Source organism: Centroberyx gerrardi, chromosome 10 (assembly GCF_048128805.1).
Source record: "Centroberyx gerrardi isolate f3 chromosome 10, fCenGer3.hap1.cur.20231027, whole genome shotgun sequence".
In the NCBI taxonomy this organism is placed as follows: Eukaryota; Metazoa; Chordata; class Actinopteri; order Beryciformes; family Berycidae; genus Centroberyx; species Centroberyx gerrardi.
Genome location: NC_136006.1, coordinates 21611627 through 21631891, shown reverse-complemented (window position 1 = coordinate 21631891; position 20265 = coordinate 21611627). Strand labels below are relative to the sequence as shown.

General features: G+C 45.1%; 2 protein-coding genes across 3 annotated transcripts in view; one reads left to right on the top strand and one right to left on the bottom strand.

Annotated features, from left to right (window-relative positions):
• Positions 1-8268: 8268 nt before the first annotated feature.
• Positions 8269-15601, top strand: dipk2b (divergent protein kinase domain 2B). Its single transcript, XM_078286292.1, has 6 exons — positions 8269-8690; positions 9708-9972; positions 11843-12016; positions 12111-12399; positions 14696-14884; positions 15164-15601. Exons 1-6 carry the CDS (start codon positions 8455-8457, stop codon positions 15334-15336), a joined length of 1326 nt encoding a protein of 441 aa, XP_078142418.1. The 5' UTR covers positions 8269-8454; the 3' UTR covers positions 15337-15601.
• Positions 15602-15694: 93 nt separating this feature from the next.
• Positions 15695-20265, bottom strand: part of kdm6a (lysine (K)-specific demethylase 6A) — a 38506-nt gene continuing 33935 nt past the window's right edge. For both annotated transcript variants that reach the window (XM_078286291.1, XM_071926387.2), the window contains 10 exons: positions 19652-19857; positions 19110-19162; positions 18948-19022; positions 18670-18818; positions 18468-18582; positions 18178-18365; positions 17540-17681; positions 17243-17369; positions 16881-17051; positions 15695-16560 (listed from right to left, as the gene is read on the bottom strand). In XM_078286291.1, coding sequence (XP_078142417.1) covers positions 16534-16560; positions 16881-17051; positions 17243-17369; positions 17540-17681; positions 18178-18365; positions 18468-18582; positions 18670-18818; positions 18948-19022; positions 19110-19162; positions 19652-19857 — 1253 coding nt within the window. In that variant the 3' untranslated portion in view covers positions 15695-16533. The remainder of the gene's footprint in view (positions 16561-16880; positions 17052-17242; positions 17370-17539; positions 17682-18177; positions 18366-18467; positions 18583-18669; positions 18819-18947; positions 19023-19109; positions 19163-19651; positions 19858-20265) is intronic.

Sequence of the window (20265 nt, the reverse complement as noted above, 5' to 3'; positions counted from 1 at the left end):
AAACGGGGGAGGGCATCCTCTACAGATCGCCCACACCCCACACCCCCACCCGCCCACCCACCCCCAGACCAGTCGCCACCGCCGACCTACACCTGAAATCTGGATCACCGCAACCAGCTGGCAAACCTCCAGCGCTGCCACCAAAACGCAGAGTCCATGGGGAAAATCTATGGCTGATGTCACTAGCGGCAATATTAAAGCAAAAAAACACTTTCAGCTCGCTTCGGGGACAGATCTCGTCTCGAGCACTTCCCGTTTCTGTCGCGCGCGTCTGTCTCACTGCTTTCTGATGCAGCCGAAACCGAAGGGTGTTAACTGGAGAGGCAAGGGTTAAGTTCCCATAGCTGGAACTGTGAAATCCGAGAACTGACGGGGAGAGGGAGAAGAGAAGGAAGAGGGGAGATTTCTGGGGACCGAAGAAAAAGAGGAAGATAGTCGGAGGAAGACCCAGAGCGCTCCCCTTTGCCCTCCTCCTCCCTGACAGCTCTTTGCCTCTCCTCCCGGTGGCTCTTTCTTTCTTCTCTCCTCTGTTCTCACTGTCTTGCTTTTTGAGTGACAGCTACTTCTCTCTGGGGTTTTGTAGAGATTCTTCTAGACTGGTAAGCAGTCTGTGTGTGTGTGTGTGTGTTTGTGTTTGTGTGTGCGAGCAAATGTGTGCGTGTATGTTGGCTCAAACGCCCAAGATGTGTGTGCGTTTGTGCCGGGGGACTCTTTTTACAGTTACACCGCTCCAGACGAGGTTCTTTCCCTCCTGGTGTTAAAGCTCAGCAGTGAGCGTTTCCCACTTCCTGCGCAGCGCTGAATCAGCCCCCAGGAATGTACGAGCACTGACTCACACTTCCTCCTGGATATGACAGAGCTTCCTCTCCTCCACCAACTGATTTAGCCCCTCTCTCCTCCCCTCCCTCCACCCCTCTTCCTCTCACACCCCCTCCCCCCTCCCTCCCCCACCCGACCTCCTTCCTCTTAACAGTCGAAGGTTTGAGCGGAGTGGAAGAAGTGACTCCCGGCTCGCCGTGCGTGCGTGCGTGTTTGCTAAAAGGCAGAGCGCTGACCGACTGGAGCGGGGCACTAAAGAGGGATAAGTCACTCATCTCACTCATCGAGCATCTGAGTCATTTGAGTTTAATTCGTCGTGTCTATATTTAGGCGCTTTAGCCCCCGGGCCTGATGACCATTCGGTAAGAGCAGAACAGATGGATCTCTGTTGCGTCGCTGCGGCTGACAACAGGTCCGCCGTTAATGTCTCCTGGCTGGGCAGGGCTGGGGTGAACTGCAGTTCAACTCTCATTTAGAGAATTAGCTGAAATGCATGGAAATGAGGAGAAATACACTGTATTTCTATGGCAACCGAGTGCAGCATGTTTCTGGAAACACAGTCAGACAGCCTAGACTAATTAGTTAATAGCGTCATGACTTTGAGACCTTTTGAAAGTAAAAGAAACTTGTTTTTTTTTTCCTTTTCATGTAAAGTGTAGTCAGCTTTTCTGCCTTATAGAAGAACCTATAACCCATGTATAATAGCGTAACCCGACTTTGTAGAGTTCGTTATTTCAGATAAGATGTTAGAGATGTGTTTTCCGCTGTGTGTGTAGATGGGATAAGTCCCTGACACTCATTTCTGCCACTCATTACCTCCCATCCGTCTCATCTGTAAATGTAGGCCATTCCCTGACTACTCAAGTGTGAAGCGGACGTCTTTTTCTCTGAGCACAGTGGAAAGTTTACCTTGTGACCAAGGTGTGCTGCTGTGCTGATTATGCAAACATCCCACAGCCAGTATGAGCCTGTACACACACACAAAGGCACATAGACACCCCCACACACACACACACACAACCACACACACACTCACACGCATGCATGCATTCACCTGAGTCAAATATGACGTCACCTGCGACAGGTGCCTCGGTGGACACAGCAGGATCTGAGGCGGTAGCGGTGTGTGTATCTGTGTGTGTGTGTGTGTGTGTGTGTGTGTGTTTGCATGTGCACGCGCTGTCATGTGTGCTTGTGCGCTCTTTTGAGTTGTTTGCGGTGTTTACACACAACAGTGCAATCGTTGGCGAGCGTGTTGCGCGTCAGGGGAACTGGGAAACGGCGAGCGCTAAGAGGAGCTGGTGATGTCACGCAGTCATAACCAAGGAAAATGTTGTGCAATACCTGCGTCACTCCGCACCGGGACAACAGCAGGTCAAAGCTGGGAGCCGGGTGGTCAACTTCTAAACAACATCTGTCGTACGGAGCCGGCAGTCAGACACAGAGGTGTAGTGTTGCTGGTTAGTCAAGGGCCAGTGACTTATAATGTATTAGTAGCTGGAAAGCACCTTTCTGCCCAGCAAAGCCAGATAATGTGATGACTGTTAGAGCCACTTCAGATGACCAAATCTTGTGGTATGTTTGTAGAGGGAAGTCACACAGCCCAAACCTTATCTGGCTCTCTGTCTACACACACACGCATGCACACACGCACATAAACATGCACCAATGCACGCGCACTCAAGCCCTATATACAAGCACATCCACAAAGACACACACACACCTTGTCCTACTTAGACAGAGACAATAATCGATCCTGTCCAGTCCAGTCAATGTGAAACCGATCCTCACGTTAACTTTTCTTTTCTTTGGATCTCCTCTTGGAGAACGAGGCCGGGTCAGCGGTGAGTCACCCAAAAATGATGCTGTGTAGCTCGGGTAGGAAATGGGAGCGCGCAGGCCGAGCGTCCCGGGCCAGAGGAGCAGAGCGAGGGGGCTCGGGCTTGGGCAGGTGAGATGATCTAATGATATGATGAGATTAGTTTATGTCAACAGTGTCAATAAAAAGAGTTCTCTCATTCCCATCCGTTGGAGCGGCGGAGTTTCCCCGGCTGCCCAGGTAGCACAGCACCTGTCAGGAAGGACGTTGCTTTATTGCTTTAACAAACAGAACATTAAAACAGCGGATTATCCTCGCTGCCAGTCAATAAAATAAATATTTTTTTTTTGCATCTGTTCCTCAGTCATGGAAGCGATCATCATTACTCATTATTATCACATATTCTGAGCGTTGACCTTTCCCCCAGTTACTTTTGCATGATGCTATCCTATGTTCATGGAAACGAAATGTGACAAAAAATGACTAAATGGAACCAGTGTGGGCTAATGTGCCCAGTGTTTCAAATTAGTAATGTGATCCATCAGATGACAGTTAGATCTTACTCAAAAGGAGAACTGTCACATCCATTATAGCCATGGGACAACAGTTGGCCACTCCGCTGAGTGATGTTTGTTGGAAGAGTCATGGTGATTCATACATAACAAGGGAAGGAATTTAAAGATTTTGGGTAATTGCCAAGCGCGTCAATTTGGCTGCCATCTGCCTTTTCCAGAAGCCCCAATTTGAATTCTGGCTGGCGAGGATAATTTTACACTTGACCCGACTGAGACTTAATCAGCCGGAAGACAGTGAGCTGGTGAAATTTCCGTACTTTATCGACAACAGTGACCTTGGGATTGGGAAAAGCTCCTCAGGCCGGTGGCTGTTACCTTGCAGACATCGAGGACGGCCTGTCCACCTCAGCTGCTGCTGGTCTGACAGTATTTGTGGACACTGCCACCATGTGGCTCCCTTCCAACCCGAGAGCTTCATTACAATCACCAGTGACCAGAGGAGGATGGTCCCTGCTTCTCCAGCTCACTGTTTAGCCTACAGAGAACTCAGATTAGATTAGATTAGAGTGGAGGAGGGGGAGGGGTGTTTAAGATCAGACAAGTAGTTACACGAAAGATGTATTCAGGATAATGCAACAAATATGTAAATAAAGAGTGTCTTTTTTGACAGATTTACATTTTAAGAGTGGATAAGAAAGTGTGCATCCATAGTTATTCAATGCCATACACAAAGCACACACAAAAAATGAATTTTAGTGAATATTGAATTGTCTTGCATGATGGATGCCGCAGAGCTGGAATGGAGAGAAAGAACACTACATGGCGTATCATGGTAATCCCCTTAGATACAGCTACGATGGCTATGGACGAATTTCATTAATTTTGTGGAAATTAATGTTGTTTTATGTATGGACACTAATTAGGACCAAGAAATAATGTTGAGCCAAATTGTGCATTTGCCAAAGAAATTAATCAGCTTTTTGAGTGTCATGCACTAAGCCAATGCTCATCTCCATGACGATGTTGTCACTGGCATCCATCTTCAGTCTATCTGCGGAATTACCATTCAAGCATGTTGATTTAGATGTCTTTTCTATCCATCTATCCATCTGTCTATCTATCTATCTATCTATCTATCTATCTATCTATATATCTATCTATCAATCTATCATAATGAACAAAAGATGTGGCATGCCATGTAGCACATGTGAGAGCAGAAGCCCGCCTGCTGGGACAAAATATTAAACCACAACAGAATTGGCTGCTAAATGTTTCTCTCAGTACATTTCTTATGCTTATGACTCAGTGTTGAGATCCGCTCCCACTGATTCAGCCTCATATTCTAATGGGCGGTCATTTTCAAAGGAATGTCAATAACAGGCAAAGAAAAACATTTCAGAAAATAAGGTACTTACCATGCCTCGATAAAGGACAAACGCATTGTCATCCCTGTCAAAGCCACAGCCAAATGCCCCTATGATACATCCTCTTCACTTCCTTATGGGATGGATGAATCAAATCTGGAATTGAATACAGTCTGTGTTACATGTAGCTTCAATATTTTCTACTTCTATTCTTCTATTCTATGGAAAGTTAGAAACCGCCTCAGAATTAGCTCTAAAGCTAAACTTCATCTGCAGTCCCACTCATTGGGCAGGTGAAGTTCAGTGTTGAGCTTTTGCAACTGAAAAGTTGGGAGTGAATTGATGTTGCTGACAAGAAGCTATAGCGATCCGTGTCTTTATGCCTCCATTGAGCCTGCAGTCCTTGAGCAGTCAGACGGTGCTGAAGGCAGGAGAGCCGGGGAACTGAAGGATGCATTAAAGTTTCACCTGGTAAATAGACCACCGTCAGGCTGGAGAACTAGTTGAAGGGCGCATGAAAAAAGAGAGGAGTTGGCCAGATATAAAAGTGCCTTGAAAGTTTTTTTTTTTTTTTATGTAGGCTAGGCTATAGTGTCCAAAAAGGAATGAGAACATTTTAATTGCAACATACCAGTTTTATGCTATATATCACTTTGGGAGGGGGGAGTTCATTACCTGATGATTCAATTTCTTTAATATGTAGATGATCCAGTCCATAAAAGCATTATCATTTTGTCAACCAAGGACTTAAGTTACCCATGATCATTTAAAAAGCACCATATGATTTTTGGCATCCATCACTTTGTAATGTTTTTTCCATCTCATTTTGGAACAAAACTCACATGCAATCAACCATGTGTAGAAAGAAATAGCAGAAACCACTAAAAACTAATACTGACCTGGTAAACTGCAGCTGATCAATATAAATATATTTATATTGGTGTGTGTGTGTGTGTGTGTGTGTGTGTGTGTGTGTTGGTGTGTGTGTTGGTGGGTGGGTAGGTGGGTGAGCTGATTGAAACCCTCGGCCCATACGTCTCAATTATAAATCTCGTCGGTGAGTGTGTGAGCAAAATCGCAAAACACATCCAGTTTCGGCCGATGCTTCCTGTGACTCACGGCTCCAACAACATCACTCATCCAAGAAGAATCCGGGGGACTTCTACCACATGGAGACCTTGTTGTTGCCCTGCCAGTGCTAAATGGGTGGGTTTGAAAATATAAGGGTGAATCCTGTGCTCAAAGTTGGCAAGGATAGCTTCCTCCGTCCCGCTTCAGAGCCGGAGCCATGTGCGTGATGTGCAGCCAGTTTCCAGCTGCTCATGTGGATCATTTGGATGCATGTCACTGTGCCCGAAAACCATGGGCGTCAACTGGGTATGGCAAGGTGTTGGACTTACCATACCTTAGCCTAAATGAGCCCAAAATTTGATTATGTTTATTGTTGTTGTTTGTTGTTGTTTTTATCATTCATAATGGAGAGCAAATCGAGAGCAAAATCTAATATCTAAAGCAATATCTAAAAAAAAAAAAAAAAATCCCATTGGGGAGCGTTCGGGACCATTCTGCTGTACCAAGCTGTAAGACAGTTTGGTGATCTACTGTGCGTCTCATAATTTATCACACTAAATAATATCTTGTCAGTCATCAGTCATTGCCCCACTCTATCTCCAGATATGTAGTCGATATAAGCGGGTTTTAAAGTTTTGGTGGCCAATGATATTAAATGTAAGGACTTCACCATACCTCGGGGTTCAGTGAATTGACGCCCCTGCTGCAAACGTCTTCATTTATCTCAGCTGGTCGCCCAAGTCGCCAATAAACGTCTGGATGCGAAAGAAATCATGTTTTGAGTAACTTTGTAAAACGCAGTAGGTTGAAAACAGTCGCCTGCAGCTGCCAACAGTTGCTCTTCTCCAGTATGTGAGGTCGTTTCAAGTTTACAGTTTGCGGTAGTTTATTCATTCCAACAATAAACTCTGCCGCTTCCTCGCGCCCCGCGAGGCGCACGCGACCGACCGCAACGGCGATGAGTCCCGGTTGAGTCACCGAGCCGCACCGACCTGCCTATTTCTGGGCCTATATAAGAAGAGCAGCGCAGTGCTGGCAGAACCTGCGGTGCTGAACAGGAGCTGATACAGGACTCTGATACTGCTGATTCTCAGCTTGCTCAGTATGGTTACTGTGGAAATTAATACAGCAACAGTAAGAGAAGGCAAAAGCAATATGAATCTTCAATTTTCCATCCTGAACAAAAAATATAGTAATATTCCTATAATAGCCTATTTCTATATAGGGACTTACAGTGTATCTGAGACACTCAGTGAGTTTATAATGACCTTATACTGCTTAATATTAGGCCTGTGTTTATATCCTATATAACTATAATATTTCTTTGATATTCCTATCGGCATTTATAGTTTTGCTGTGACGTGTATACCATCCTTCTAAAATGTATTATATGATTACTTTTGTTCATTTTTGTAAGGGATGGTAAACAGGATTTCTTATGAAATATGAAATCGCAACAACTAAATTATTTAATTTCAATAGATTACTTTAATTTTAATAGCTCCTTAGTTATGACATGTTATGAGTTTGTTGGATCCACTTTAGGCAATGAAAGTAACTAAGTTTATGATTAATTCAGATTTACTCAATGCAAACTATGAGCCAAGTTTATGATAATATTCATATGGAAACAATGCATGTTGAACTGCATGGAATACAAGCATGCAGAACTTTGCCCAGTTTGTCTTTATACAAATAAATTATAATTAACAGCCTAAACAAAGCCTTAGCACAAAATAAATGAAATAATATAGTAGGCTACTCTCAAAATAGAAAAGTTTCAGACTATTAGGTGACATTCAGTGTCGGAAACCATGTGAATCAGTCTGTCGCTGCCTTGTCAGGCAGTAGATATTTGGCTTTCTGCATCAACGGTAGTCTGCACTCCTTTCAGACACATTCCTCTCAAACCCAGCACTTCCACAAATGACTATGATTTCCTCTTGGCTGGTGAAAGCTCTTGACCCACACAGTCCAAGAAATATAATTTTTGCCCTTCTGTACATCCATTTCCTGTCCTAAAATACTTGCATATGTTTTCTGTGTCAACTAAAGTGTGAGTCATTTGGTTTAAGAGTAAAAACAAATAGGAACGGAACAAATACAAGCTGACTCACATGAGTGACTAAGACATTTGGAATACACCTTCAGGATTTAGGAACAGCTTTGATCCTCTTTATTAAGGTGTGTGTGCGCGCGCGTGTGAGCGTGTGCATGTGTGTGTGTGTGTGTATGTGTGTGTGTTACAGGCATAAGATTCAGTCTTAGCATCCATCTCTCTCATAACTAGAGTGACATCTGCTGGCTCTAGGTTACACTGGCTCTTGTTTCTGTCGTGAACAGAATTTTTGTCAGACTTCCCCTCATCCCATCGCACTGCAGCCATCTGTAAGTGTGCATGAGGAACAGATGGTTGTTACATTATCATGCATCAAATATGTGTTACAGCACATGACGTAACACTCATACAGCATATAGCTCCAACTTGGACATAAGTGGGTTTCTAGACGTGGCCTCTCATAGGTTTGAATATTGTCATGTATAAGTATAGTGTTGTGTGTGTTGGGAGGGGCGGGGCCTCCTGGATCGCTGTTGCCCTCCCAACCACTTTGAGGATATGTCTCCAGAGTGCAGCTTTTGGGCCTGGTTGTGCCTATACGGAGGATGTTGATGCTCAGGGGTTGCTGTCGAGGTCAGACTTGTGAGGAAGTGTATCCATGGCGACGGAGTTATCTGCATCCTCCGTTTGCTTCCTGTTGAGGTGGGCTGACTCGCAGAGACAGTACAGAGTGAGAGGGACCGAGCGGTGACACACACTACCTGTGCGCGTTCTGACTGAGAGGAGACGTGAAATGTCAGAGCCGCCATGAACCTGATGCGTCCTGGACAGCGGACAGCCGGTAGAGTGAGGGTCAGGGTCGGGTGTGTCAGGGTGTTGGTGTGTGTTGTGTTGCTGTGTCAGGCTCAAGAAGCTCTGGGAGATGCAAGCTCTCCCGCTGCAGCCCAGCAGAAGAGCCTCAGGCGAGCCTACCTGGGGCTGGACAAGTGTAACGCCTGTGTGGGCACGTCCGCATGCAAGAAGCTCTTCAAGGACCATGTCAGGTGAGTCCAGCTGCATCTCACTGTTAGGAGGTGAAGACAAAGTGATGCATGATTACAAAAACACCCACAGTCTGCCTCAATTAAACCATATGAGTGAGGGGAGTAACAGAATCCAAGTGACAATGACTTGATGATCTATGTTTGTTCTCAGATATGGAAATGTAAATTGACATTTTGCGACACACTCCATAAAGATTCCATTTGTCTCATATACAACCTGGAAATCTGTATGAAGCCATGCCTCAATTCCCAGCTTTGGTATTTTATGAAATGTCATCTCTCTTCTCTCTCTGCTTTCTCCCTTTTTGAAACTAAGTGGGTGAGAGAAAAAAAGAACACATACGCAGACTGTCAGCCCTGTTTTTAAAGAAATGAAAGAAAAGAGAAAAAAAAAAGGACTCATGAATAAATTAAGTGTCGCTCAGATGATGTGGTTGTCATTTCAGCAGACCAACCCAGCCACCTGTGGCTGTGATAATAAAATATCTGTCAAGCACAATGCCTACGAGCCCCATACAGCACGCTGATGAATGAGCCCACGGTCACGACTCACTTTGTTACAGAAGCACAATGTCATCCAGCGAGCACAATCAATGTCCTCCATCACACATTTTCTGAAGTTTTAAGAAAAGACCCAGGTGAAGGATATGTTTAAGATACGCTTACATGATTCTGGCACTGCAAAAACCCACATATCGGTGTTAGGAGCTTATTATTCATGCATTCCACATGCTGTGGCCGTGTACCCACTCACAAGGTTGTCACGTCAACACTTCATGCCACACAGTGGCCCCACACCAACAGCCCAGTGTTTGCCAAAGATAATATTTCCATTTCCCCTTCCATCCCATAGCCAGGAAAACAAAGACCGTAGTGACCATTTGAAGGCTCACTCCACTCAGCCAAACAGAGATTAGGACTGCACCACAATGCGGCGTTAAAGCACCGCTGATTGTAATCACTATAATCAAAATGAACCGACGTACCCCAATAAAACAAATTATTTCATTCTCCTAGGTTTGATTGGTGGATGTCCCCAGGACAAGCCGTCCCATTGGATGAGCGGCAGAGCTTCCTGGGGAACCTGACAGATGATTTGCAGAGTTGGCGTCCGACGCTGCTGTCCTTCCTCTCCTCTCCCCGTCAGCACCGCCTGTCTGACCTCTTCATCTGCGGTTCCTCGGGCCGGCGGCGGCCCTGCAGCATCGAGGCTGTGCTCAGGGCCACTCCCCGCTTCCAGAGGTGGAAACACTCGCATCTGTTGCTGCCTCACATGGTCCAGGTACTTATGGGTGTATCCATATTCATTCATTCATTCGTTCATTTTCTCTACCCACTTCAGGGTCACAGTGGGGCTGCAGCCATCACAGGACTAACACAGATAGACAATCATACCTGTGGGCAATGTCTCCAGTCCACCTGACCTGCATGTCTTAGGACTGTGGTAGGAATCAAACACAAACACAGACAGAACCTGTGAACTCCACACAGAAAGAAAGGAAAAAGAAAAATTTAGATTTTTACAAATTCAATTATGTTAATTATATGCTTTGATCAATACCACACTTTGTAAACTACCATCATGCTCGTGCACAGCCACCTGTTAACATGAAGACACGCCCCTATAGCGACAACCTTCCCTTTAAATGCTGGGGAGAACGTCAATGATGTCTGCCTAACACTGAACAAGGCTCAGACAAAGAAAAGCAAAAGGAAGAATTTTTCAGAGGGAGAAATTGAAGTTTTGGTAACTGAGGTTAAGACAAAAATACTTTTGGAACCCCTAGTGATCAATTAACAAACAAGTAAAGAAATAAAGCCTAGGAGTATGTGCAAAATAATTACGGCCTACAAGAGGGGCATTGCTGCAGCAGGCGGAGCGCAGAGTTAGAGCAGCCTGTCTGATGTGGACCAGCCACTGTGGACCGACCACTTGCCTCCTGTTGGGATGAAGGGTTGGTGAGAGGCGTCCATGGCTGTAACGGATAGCACCAGTCTCCTGTAGTGATAAATAATCATCATTTAAATACATTTCTATAAGCCTAGCACATCAAAATATAGCACAGGCTACACTGTGACATTGAGCAAAGCCAGATGTGCATCACATGTCTGTTGACACTGTTGAGCTTGAACACACACTGCCTGCACAATACAGCATGCACCACATTGTTGATCACAGCAAGATCAACCTTTTTACACACAGAACAATCAATGTCTTGTTGTTGCCTTTTGCATGAATGAGCTGTAGTCCTAAATTGGCAACACCCTGAATTTCCAAACCCATACTGTTAAATTTAAAATGATTGTTAATTAGCTATTTTAAGTCTGTATGTTTAAATGGTGGGTAATTAGTTGGGCTGTATGTACTGTCCAAATTGTCTGAATATGTCTTTCTAGCCAGTCTTTCATTGGGTAGATGGTATTAATTCTCCTTTCCGACCGCTTGGTGCATAAGCATGGTCAGAGCTGTGCTTACATTTATGTACGTTCTCAAACATAAGTGGTTGATAAATCCCACTCTTTGCTTAGAAACGCTTGCTGTGGGGCGCCCCGGTGGCTCACCGAATAGAGCGCGTACCATAAGGCTCAGTCCTTCCTGCAGCGACCCGGGTTTGAATCCGGCCCGTAGTCATTTGCTGCATGTCCTCCCCTCTTTCTCTCCCATACCTTCCTGTCTCTATCAATAAAGCATACAAATGCCTAAATTAAATCTTTAAAAAAAAAAGAAATGCTTGCTGTGGAAGTGACAGTGCCAACCACTTCATCATCATAATGCCAGTACATCACCAGATGGAGGCAAATACAGAGAGACGGCCTGCTGGGAACTCAGGAACTTAGGTAGAGATAAATCTAGTTAATAAAAACAACCTGTATGGTTTATATTAAAAGATATGAGGGAAAGGAAAAAAACATACATTTAAAGAGGTAATCCGCAAGATCCATGTGTCCTTGATTCTGGTGACATCTTGCTAAGCGCTCATTGCTGTGGTGTTTTTGCACTGGATCTTCCCAGAGATCACCTGTCAATCAAACAGTGAGTCCAGTACTGTGACGTCTTTCCTTGGATTTCTGTTGGAGTTTGAGTTTTTGTAGGTGACACCATCAATAGAACTTTTCTCTGGTACATGTGACGTCACCTGTCTCTCCTGCAGGGCCTGGCTCCCCCGTTGCTGCGCTGCCCCTCCCAGAGGCTGCTGGACCGGGTGGTGCGTCGCTACGCCGAGGTGGTGGACGTCGGCAGCCTCCAAATGAAACACTTCACTGAGAAAGACAAGCTCCGCCTCCTCTACACCCTCGCTGTCAATCAACACCCGCTGGTACTGCAGGTCAGCACAATCCCGGATGCTCTTCATATTATGTTTTTGTCACAAACAGAGGTCTTTCACCCTCAATTCTCCTCTCTGCCCCACTCTGACCCAGATGTTCCCGAGCACAGAGGGCTGGCCTTTCCCCCGCTACCATGGCGCGTGTGGCAGGCTGATGGTGAGCACGAGCTCCAGGCCTCTGTCAGGTCTGTACGGGGCGTCCGTGGAGCAGAGGGCGGACGCAGCCTACCAGCTGATCCAGCTGAGCCAGGGCCTGGACTCCAACAGCCTGGGCTTCAGGCTCTACTACACCCGGCTGGACGAGGACATGTTTGGGCTTCTGGAGGACGGCCGGCTGCTCATCAGTGACGCCAGCACCATTGGAGTCATAGACCTGGTGCAAGGTGAGAGGAGAGGCTGCTGAGTGTAGGACTGCAAGAGGTAGAACATGAGTTGTGAACATTGGCCCCGCTGCATCAGAGCATGACTAACAGTGGCTGCAAAGAGGGGCTCAGCTCAAAAACCAAAGACTGAGTGAGGTGCACAAGGCTCAAAATACTGAAAAAATAGGACATAGCTGGCAAAAAACAGAGGGGGAAGAACGGAAGAATGGACAGATGCTCCACGGTACTCAGTGTCATTGCAAAAATTAAAATGCCTTTGGAAATCCTTACCATGTGAAATAAATTCATTATTTTTGCAATGAGACAGAGTGTCTTGGATATATATTTTTTTTTGCTGGGAACTACTGGATTTGATGGGATCTTAATATATAAGACTTCCCATGCACTGGCCTATTCTGACCAAGAATATAGCTGTCATAACAAAAAAATAATGAGCTTTTTCTTTATTCAGCTGTAACAATGGACATGTTTCAGCTATACAGCCTTCGTCAGCTTATCCAAAACATGTTCACTGTGACTGATAAGTAACGTGACAGGTCATTCATTTTTCAAGAGTGCTGGCTATTCTTTCCCATTTTTGCATCAGACCTACCCAGTGCCAGACTGAATCACGTGTGTGTGTGAGAAGATGCCGGCATATACAAAATACACCCAAAAATACATCTACAGTTTTATCAGATGATATCAAAATCAAAATCCCCAAATTATCCAAGAAGTCTGTTAAATCTTTTTCTGGCCTTTCATCACCGCGGAGGAAGTACGCGCTCACGCTGTTCCTCTTTTATTAACCGTTGATTGTCAAAGTTCCTCTTTTCCTCTCCAGTAAGCCATGGCATCATGAGGTCTGTTTTTAGTATAGTAGTAAATCTGCTGCGGCGGAACAACTTCTATAAAAGCTGTGCATACTGCCACACGCTGCTTAATTACCACCGATGATAACCCTACTGAGAGGAAACGTTGACAAAACAAAACGATACCAACAGATCAAAAACAACCTTGATATCGATAATTGATACCAACATCAGAAAAGCTTTTGATTTTTTCCAGCTACTTTGTTCAGCGTCATTATTTATTCCCAAGGTTTTTTGTTCCCCCTTCCGTGCTCATAGACGGCATCACAGACAAAAACAGTACCCCTCCGGAGCGGGCCGACTGGATGCACCATGGGAACATTTAATGAGGCATTATGCCTTTGTTATGGTGCGGGGGTCTCACTGTGACATGTTTACAGTGGATTGTATAGAGTGAAATTTCAGGGCTCAGTTTGCAGAGATAACAGGCGCCCCTGAAAGCTGTGCGCCAAACCACCACACACTGAATGAGACTTCAGCTGTGTTGTAAAAATGACCACCTACTCCCCTGGAAAAAAAATCTGACTTTGTTGTTCTTTGAATCTCATAGTGGCTGCTTGTGTGTGTGTCTGTGTTTGTGTCGTTTTCATCTTTTCAGCCTTTATGGACATCCATATAATGTAGCATCATTGTAATGCACACATGAACTCATACATGACTCCCAGTAAACTGAATTTGTTCTTTTGTTAGGAGTTGACAGGTTTTTTAATGGCGAGTGACCACCAAGCAGGAAGCAGTCTGTATGACTGCTTGGAGAACACGTCCATCATCTGTGCTCTGCCATCTGTATTGTTCTCACTCGCCCAGTAGCCCAGAACTGTTCTTTCTTTTGCTTTTGATTCAGGTCCAATAGATAGTGCTACTTTTGAGTTGTTGTTTTTTTGGCCCATGCAAACTTTCAAGCAAGCTTGGGACTAGAGTTTGATTGCGATCCTGGTAACTGATGAGACAATAAATTCAAAAGGTGGCTAAACTATGATCTATAAATCTATAATAATAATAATATTTTTTTTTTAAATCCAAGCTTGCATGGATTTCTTAAATATAAATGAAGTAAGAAATCTATGTTACAAAAAGGTTTATATGTACGATGACATGGGGTACACTAGGTGAGAAAGAGAATAGGCGTTTACCTTCTGGTCCTGCTGATCCATTTGGCAAAGTGGCAATTTTCCTGGCAGTCTATGTGAGAAGAAGACCAAGTGAGACGGACAAATGGTGGAAATGTGTTCTTCAGTCTAAAGCTGGGGAAGGAGGGGCCTCAGTCAAAAGACAGGAGACAGATGATGATGAATAAGGGATGGACATGTTGTCCTTCTCATCCAGCCTTTTACTGTCTTAACTTGCCACTTGTCTCAATTAACAAGGAGCACAACGATAATTTCATTACCTTATTGACCCTTCCATTAAACTGTCAGACCTGCTGTTCCCCGTCTCCTCTCCAGGTTTCCCCCCTGATCCTCCCTCTCCCTCAGGCCCAGATGAAGACATCTTCTCCTGCCTGGGTCAGGGAGCACCCACCTGCGCCCGGGCCCCTCCCTGCGGCTCTGTGCGCCCCTCCCAGAGCTTCACCATGCTCTGCAGACACCTGCTGCCCAAGCTGCTGCCTGCTAGAGAGAGGCAGGCGGGACACGGTAGGCCGAAGCCTGCAGGGCTGCTCCCGTTTGTTTCTGCACCTCACACATCTAATACACAGCATAGCTGTTGTTCATAGGGATGCTCCAATTAGGCGATAGGATGGCCTAGTGTTTAAAGAGGCAAGAGAAATCAACTGGACGACCCAGGCTCAAGCCCTAGTGTCAGCAAGAATCGAAGAATTTCCCTAGAGGCTTATGGCAGTTTGCCTTTTTTTCAAACCTTTTGTTTCCTTATTTGCATAACCATTATTTGAACCAAATTTCTAACATTATCAGAGGTTGGTAGTGACGTGCCTCTGCTGCTGCGGGTGTGTGCTGACCCAAGCCAGCCGGACTGGAAGATACTTTGGGCAGTTCAGGCTCTCATGGATGCTCTGAGACCACTGAGGCCCTGCAGCCAGGATTACGCCTACAGGTTCCCTGAGTGCCGCTACAACCAGGCATACTGAGCCACAACTGACAGCAGGTTAAACTACACTACCAACAACGCATCTGTGATTCCTGGAGCTGGTGGGACGAGGCTAAAGAGATACCGCAGGAGTGCCAAGATCAAAATACCTACCAGCAACCAACTGGCCTTCACTTACAGCTATAATAGTCAATGATGAAAATAATTTCTAAATAAGCACAACAGAGCTTAAGATGTAAATAAAGACAGTTTTTTGTTTATTGACGCATAAAACATCCTTCAAACAATAAAACCATTTCAAGGAAGGTCTCTGTACAATGCTTACTAAGCAGTTTTATTTATATAGAAAACGTATGAGGGGCCGAGCTTAAAATGACAAGGCTCCTTCAAATTTAATGGCAGGTACTCTGGAAAAAATTACAGCATTCCATCAACAAATATTTTCAAGCAATAAATATGCATTTATAAATAGTGTAAATTTACATCAAAATTAGAAAAAAAAAAACACAAATTAAAGTTCACTCCTTTGTCTATGTGCAACCCATTTCTCTGTGACTTGGCTGTTGTTTCTCTCCAAATGATTTCCTCTTTTTTACCTAAGAAACCAAAAACTCATCATGGTTCCAACAAAACAAAATCAAACATAAAACCAATAGAAAACAAAATGGGGGAAATGTTGCAATCAACATGTCACTCAACTTTTCACATTACAAAACAAATTTTTTCTTGTTTTCCTGACCAAGGAGACGTCTATCTATCTAACATACAAAAGACCAGCTATGCTAGTTACTCATCTCAGGGGGGAAGGGAACAAAAACTCTTGTGTCAACCCACAAACAGAATACAAAAATGGAAAAAAGAAAATTATCAAGTCAGTAGTCTTTGTGTGACGTTGTTGCCAGTTGTAACATAATATATACAAAACTTTTTTTCATCATTTTTTGTGGGATTTTGTGTGTTTTCTAGAGAAGTCCAGCTGGGCCAGCAGTAGAACAGTCCGGTCATGATGACAGGAGAGGCTGCCATCCCCCTCCAGTCCACTGGGGGGAGGCGCGCCACTCTGGGCAGGTTGCATAGACACACAGCTTTCACACAGCTGCCTTATGGGATAGCTACAGAGCGCAGTTGGAGGACTGCCGGCTTACTTCCTGAATATCAGAAAAAAAGGGGGTTTCCGGAGGGTTTCCGATAAGTCCATTATGATTCTAACTGTCCTCAGAACAACATAATGTTACCATCAAGAGGAGGAAGGCAGAGGACTAGCCTGTAGAGAGAAAGAGGAAGAACACTCTGAGCTCTATGCATTTCCTTTTCATTTTGGCTGCAAACTGATTTACATTCATATTCCGGCCTGTAGCCAAAACTCCTCTATTCAGCACATATTCTCTCCTGAAACTTTTCCTTCATGGATGACAAAGAACTGGCTTGACATAAAAATAGGCAACATAGAGGACCTCCAGTATGTTTATATATTAATCCACTTTGGTCTATAAATAGAACAGCATACATGAGTCAGATGACACAAAGCTAGAGAAAGCAGAACTAGGTCTTGCTGGTGTGAATGCTAATGTGCCTGGTACTTACAAGTGTGAACTGGTCATAGACCTGCATGAGGTCCTCTATCTTGTACTGCTCTAGCACCACAAAGTTGTCCAGGTTAGTGCTCCCCCTACGGGCACAGTCCTGGCAGTGCACCACATAAGTTTTCCTGCTGTTGCTCTCGCTGGTCACAAACAGCAGGTCAAACACCTCCACCTAGGTACAAGAGGCAGATAGAGCAGCGGGTTACACAAAGATTGTGTTTCAGTGTATGCTTTTCCAGCCATTTCATCCAGTCTTCCAGTATCACCTTAGTAATGCCAGTCACATGGTAAACCTGCGGCAGGTCTAGATGGAACAAATCATAGGTAGGATCCAGTCGATGTTGAGCATGCGTGTGTGCCTACCTCACAGATGCTGCAGTAGTGTGCCGGCTCGTTCTGCGTCCTTCCATGCCACACCAGCTCCTTCCCTGCAGCCAATAGCAGCTCCCGCAGCATCTGACACTGCTTCAGAGTCCGCAGCAAGCAATACCTAACACACACACACACACATACACACACACGTTAGCTGAGCATAAGAGTTCCCGTTCCAATTATTCAAACCACGGGAGCGTAACAAGTCTAAGATCCTAAGTAGTCCTGATATTCATATTAGAAATTAGGCTTCGTAATTTGAGAGCAAGCGCGAGTTCGTGTCCTCACTTGATCATCTCGAAGAGCTTGTGGTCGGACACTTTGATGTTCCTGGCCATGTTCCAGGAGAGGTGGATCATGGGAACGATGGATTTGACACTCTGCAGTTTGTTCCACTCATAGCGCTCCACTGCCAGCTTGTACTGATGGGCTGAGGACAAAACACAGAAGAACCAGCCTTCATTTTTATTTCTATACATCAGTGGAAACTCTAACATGTATTTAGGTTTGCTGAGCATGTACGCACTTTTTCAGCAGCGCTCTGCTTCACATTCATACAGTTATACATGCCTAAACCTGGAAGCTGGCCTGTGCAACCACATCTTCTACTGCTCAGCAATTGCACTAGAGCAGTTAGGGGTTAAGCATCTTGTCCAGGAGCACGTCGACAGTAGTTGTTGAGCGAGGGGAGTGTTATTCATTAAGTTTCCTCACCCAGAATTCTGTTTGCGGCCCAGGAATTCAAACCTTGTCACAAGCCCACATTTGGGGGGAAAATTACACTTTTTCCCCTAGGGTCCATTTTATCTCAGCAGCAGGCAGAGTAATCACCATCCATAAAAACCTATCCTTCTTGAAACCATGTTCCCAAGTTTTTGCAAATCCCTCATCCCAGAAAAGAAAAGTAGTCCCAGTCCCGTTCGCACCTGTGAGGGGTCCAACGTTCCACGCAACGTTGTTGCACCAGCCGATGGCCTGAACCCAGTGCACAGTGCCCGTGTTAAGCCACACCAGGTCCCCGGGACGCTGGATGAACCGGTAAACGGGCACGTTGGCCTCATACAGGTCCTCCAGGTTAGGCCACCAGGAACCCATCAGGAAGTTGATGTTGTTCCTGCAGGAGAGGAACACACACAGCTATCAGTGTCAAACCCGGCGACAAAACACATTATGTATAGAAAAGAGCTACGAAAGCGCGTAGTTTCTGGAAGCGTACTTTTCACAGAACTCGTTGATGGTTCCCCAGTGCGGCTCAGGCACAGCAAACCACTCACAGTCCCCAGGACCAATGTTGATGTTGACTGAACAGAAGTTGTTGTTCTCTTGGTGACCTGAAAAGCAGGAAAATATGATTGGAAACGATGGGAAATCAAAACAATCAACATAGACGTAGCGCTGCTCATTCTGTCTGTGTATACCTGGTGTCCTGCTCCCAGGCACCTTCATGTAGAGCTGGACAGTGTTCATGCCCAGGATGGTGTGTCCTACATGGCTCAGCAGGTTCCCAGCTGACACCACTCTGGCGAAGGCTGGCAGCTTAGTCAACTCCTGGAGCTGCTGCTTCCACCTGCAAACCACAAACGTTATAGATCAGCACTACTGCAATAATACACAACAAATCACGTTTCCCCCTCTACCCTCCTGAAGGATTTGTGTGGAAGGAAATGTGGCCTAACATTTTCAACTGTTCACTTACTTCTTGTCATCAGAGAGGTCGATGTTGGTGCCAAACTTGATGTGTTTGAAGGGCCCTTTCCTTCGCCGCGCCGCACTGAGGGAGCATGGGAGATGTAGTTAGACAGTGGCAGAAAAAACCCGACACACATTCTGAGATGAAAGAAAGGCAGAGGGAACTCACTTCTCCGAGGAGGCTGCTTCTGCTTCCAACTCCTTCTTCTTCTCATTCTCCTCCTGACACATGCACAATTCAAGATAACAATCAAAACAAAGTAGAAAAACGAAAGAAAAATGTAGAAAAATGTAAATATTTTACATTATTTGAAAATCAATGATTAAATCTAGCAAAAAAAATTTTTTGAGTACTGAAACTACAAAGCGGACAACACTTCTATTGTTGTACCGTTAATAAACATCACCGGTGACACATTTGTCAAAATAGCTAGTGCAAATACCACAAATTAATTATTTTAAGTCAAGAAAATAAATAGCTTGCATGAAGAAATAATACTCTTCTAAGCCTTATACTTGTGATTGTGGCTGTTTTTTTAATTAAATTTGTAAAATATGGTGTGAAACCCTGTGACAGACACCCTGGTTCAACTCTGGTTGACCTCTTGCACATAGCCTTTTTTAAACTAGGGACTACAATAGTACTCCCGCACTGGTGTATCGGCCAACAGTAGTGTGTGTGGCATATGTGTGTATCCATCTCCCACTGACCCGTAGGGACTCCTGGAAGGAGGAGGCCTGGTACTGGGCATATTTGACGACGGTGGTGTGGGAGCGACTGCTCTCGCAGCGCCACATCTTCCTGCTGCCGCTGGGGTCCCAGTTCTCGTCGGTGGGCTGGGCCAGCTGGGTCCGCACCTCCACCAGATGGTCCGGGTTGGCCTCCACCAGCGTCTTAGTAGAGAACAGCCCCAGGTCTGTGGGGTGGATGACAGGCAGAGAGACAGGAGCCAATGAACAAAAGAGGCTGGAGGACACTCAAATTTACCTGGAAAAATATTGACATTTTGATTTCCACTTATTTTCTGGTGTCATAGGTAATCATGCATAATTCATATTTTGTTATTCAGTCATTAATTTATTTTATGAGGGAGGTTCTTGAACTAGGAGAGCCACTTCACTCTGCAACTGCCTTGTCAAAAAAGTGGGTTGCCCTTCCAACCAATCAGGGAAGCTCAAGGGGAAGAGGGATTTTTCAATCATGCTCACTTGGTATTATTGTATGGTTAGAGGGAGCAGGGAAGATAAGAAGGTAGGGGGTGTGGTTCAGCATGTGTGTTTTCCATAATTTCAAAGATTTTCAATGTATTCAAACTTAATTATGG

Coding starts and splice junctions, on each gene's coding strand:
- dipk2b (XM_078286292.1), top strand. CDS start 8,455: ATGAACCTGATGCGTCCTGGACAGCGGACAGCCGGTAGAGTGAGGGTC. Junction 8,691..9,707: donor CTCTTCAAGGACCATGTCAG/GTGAGTCCAGCT, acceptor TCATTCTCCTAG/GTTTGATTGGTGGATGTCCC. Junction 14,885..15,163: donor AGAGAGGCAGGCGGGACACG/GTAGGCCGAAGC, acceptor TAACATTATCAG/AGGTTGGTAGTGACGTGCCT.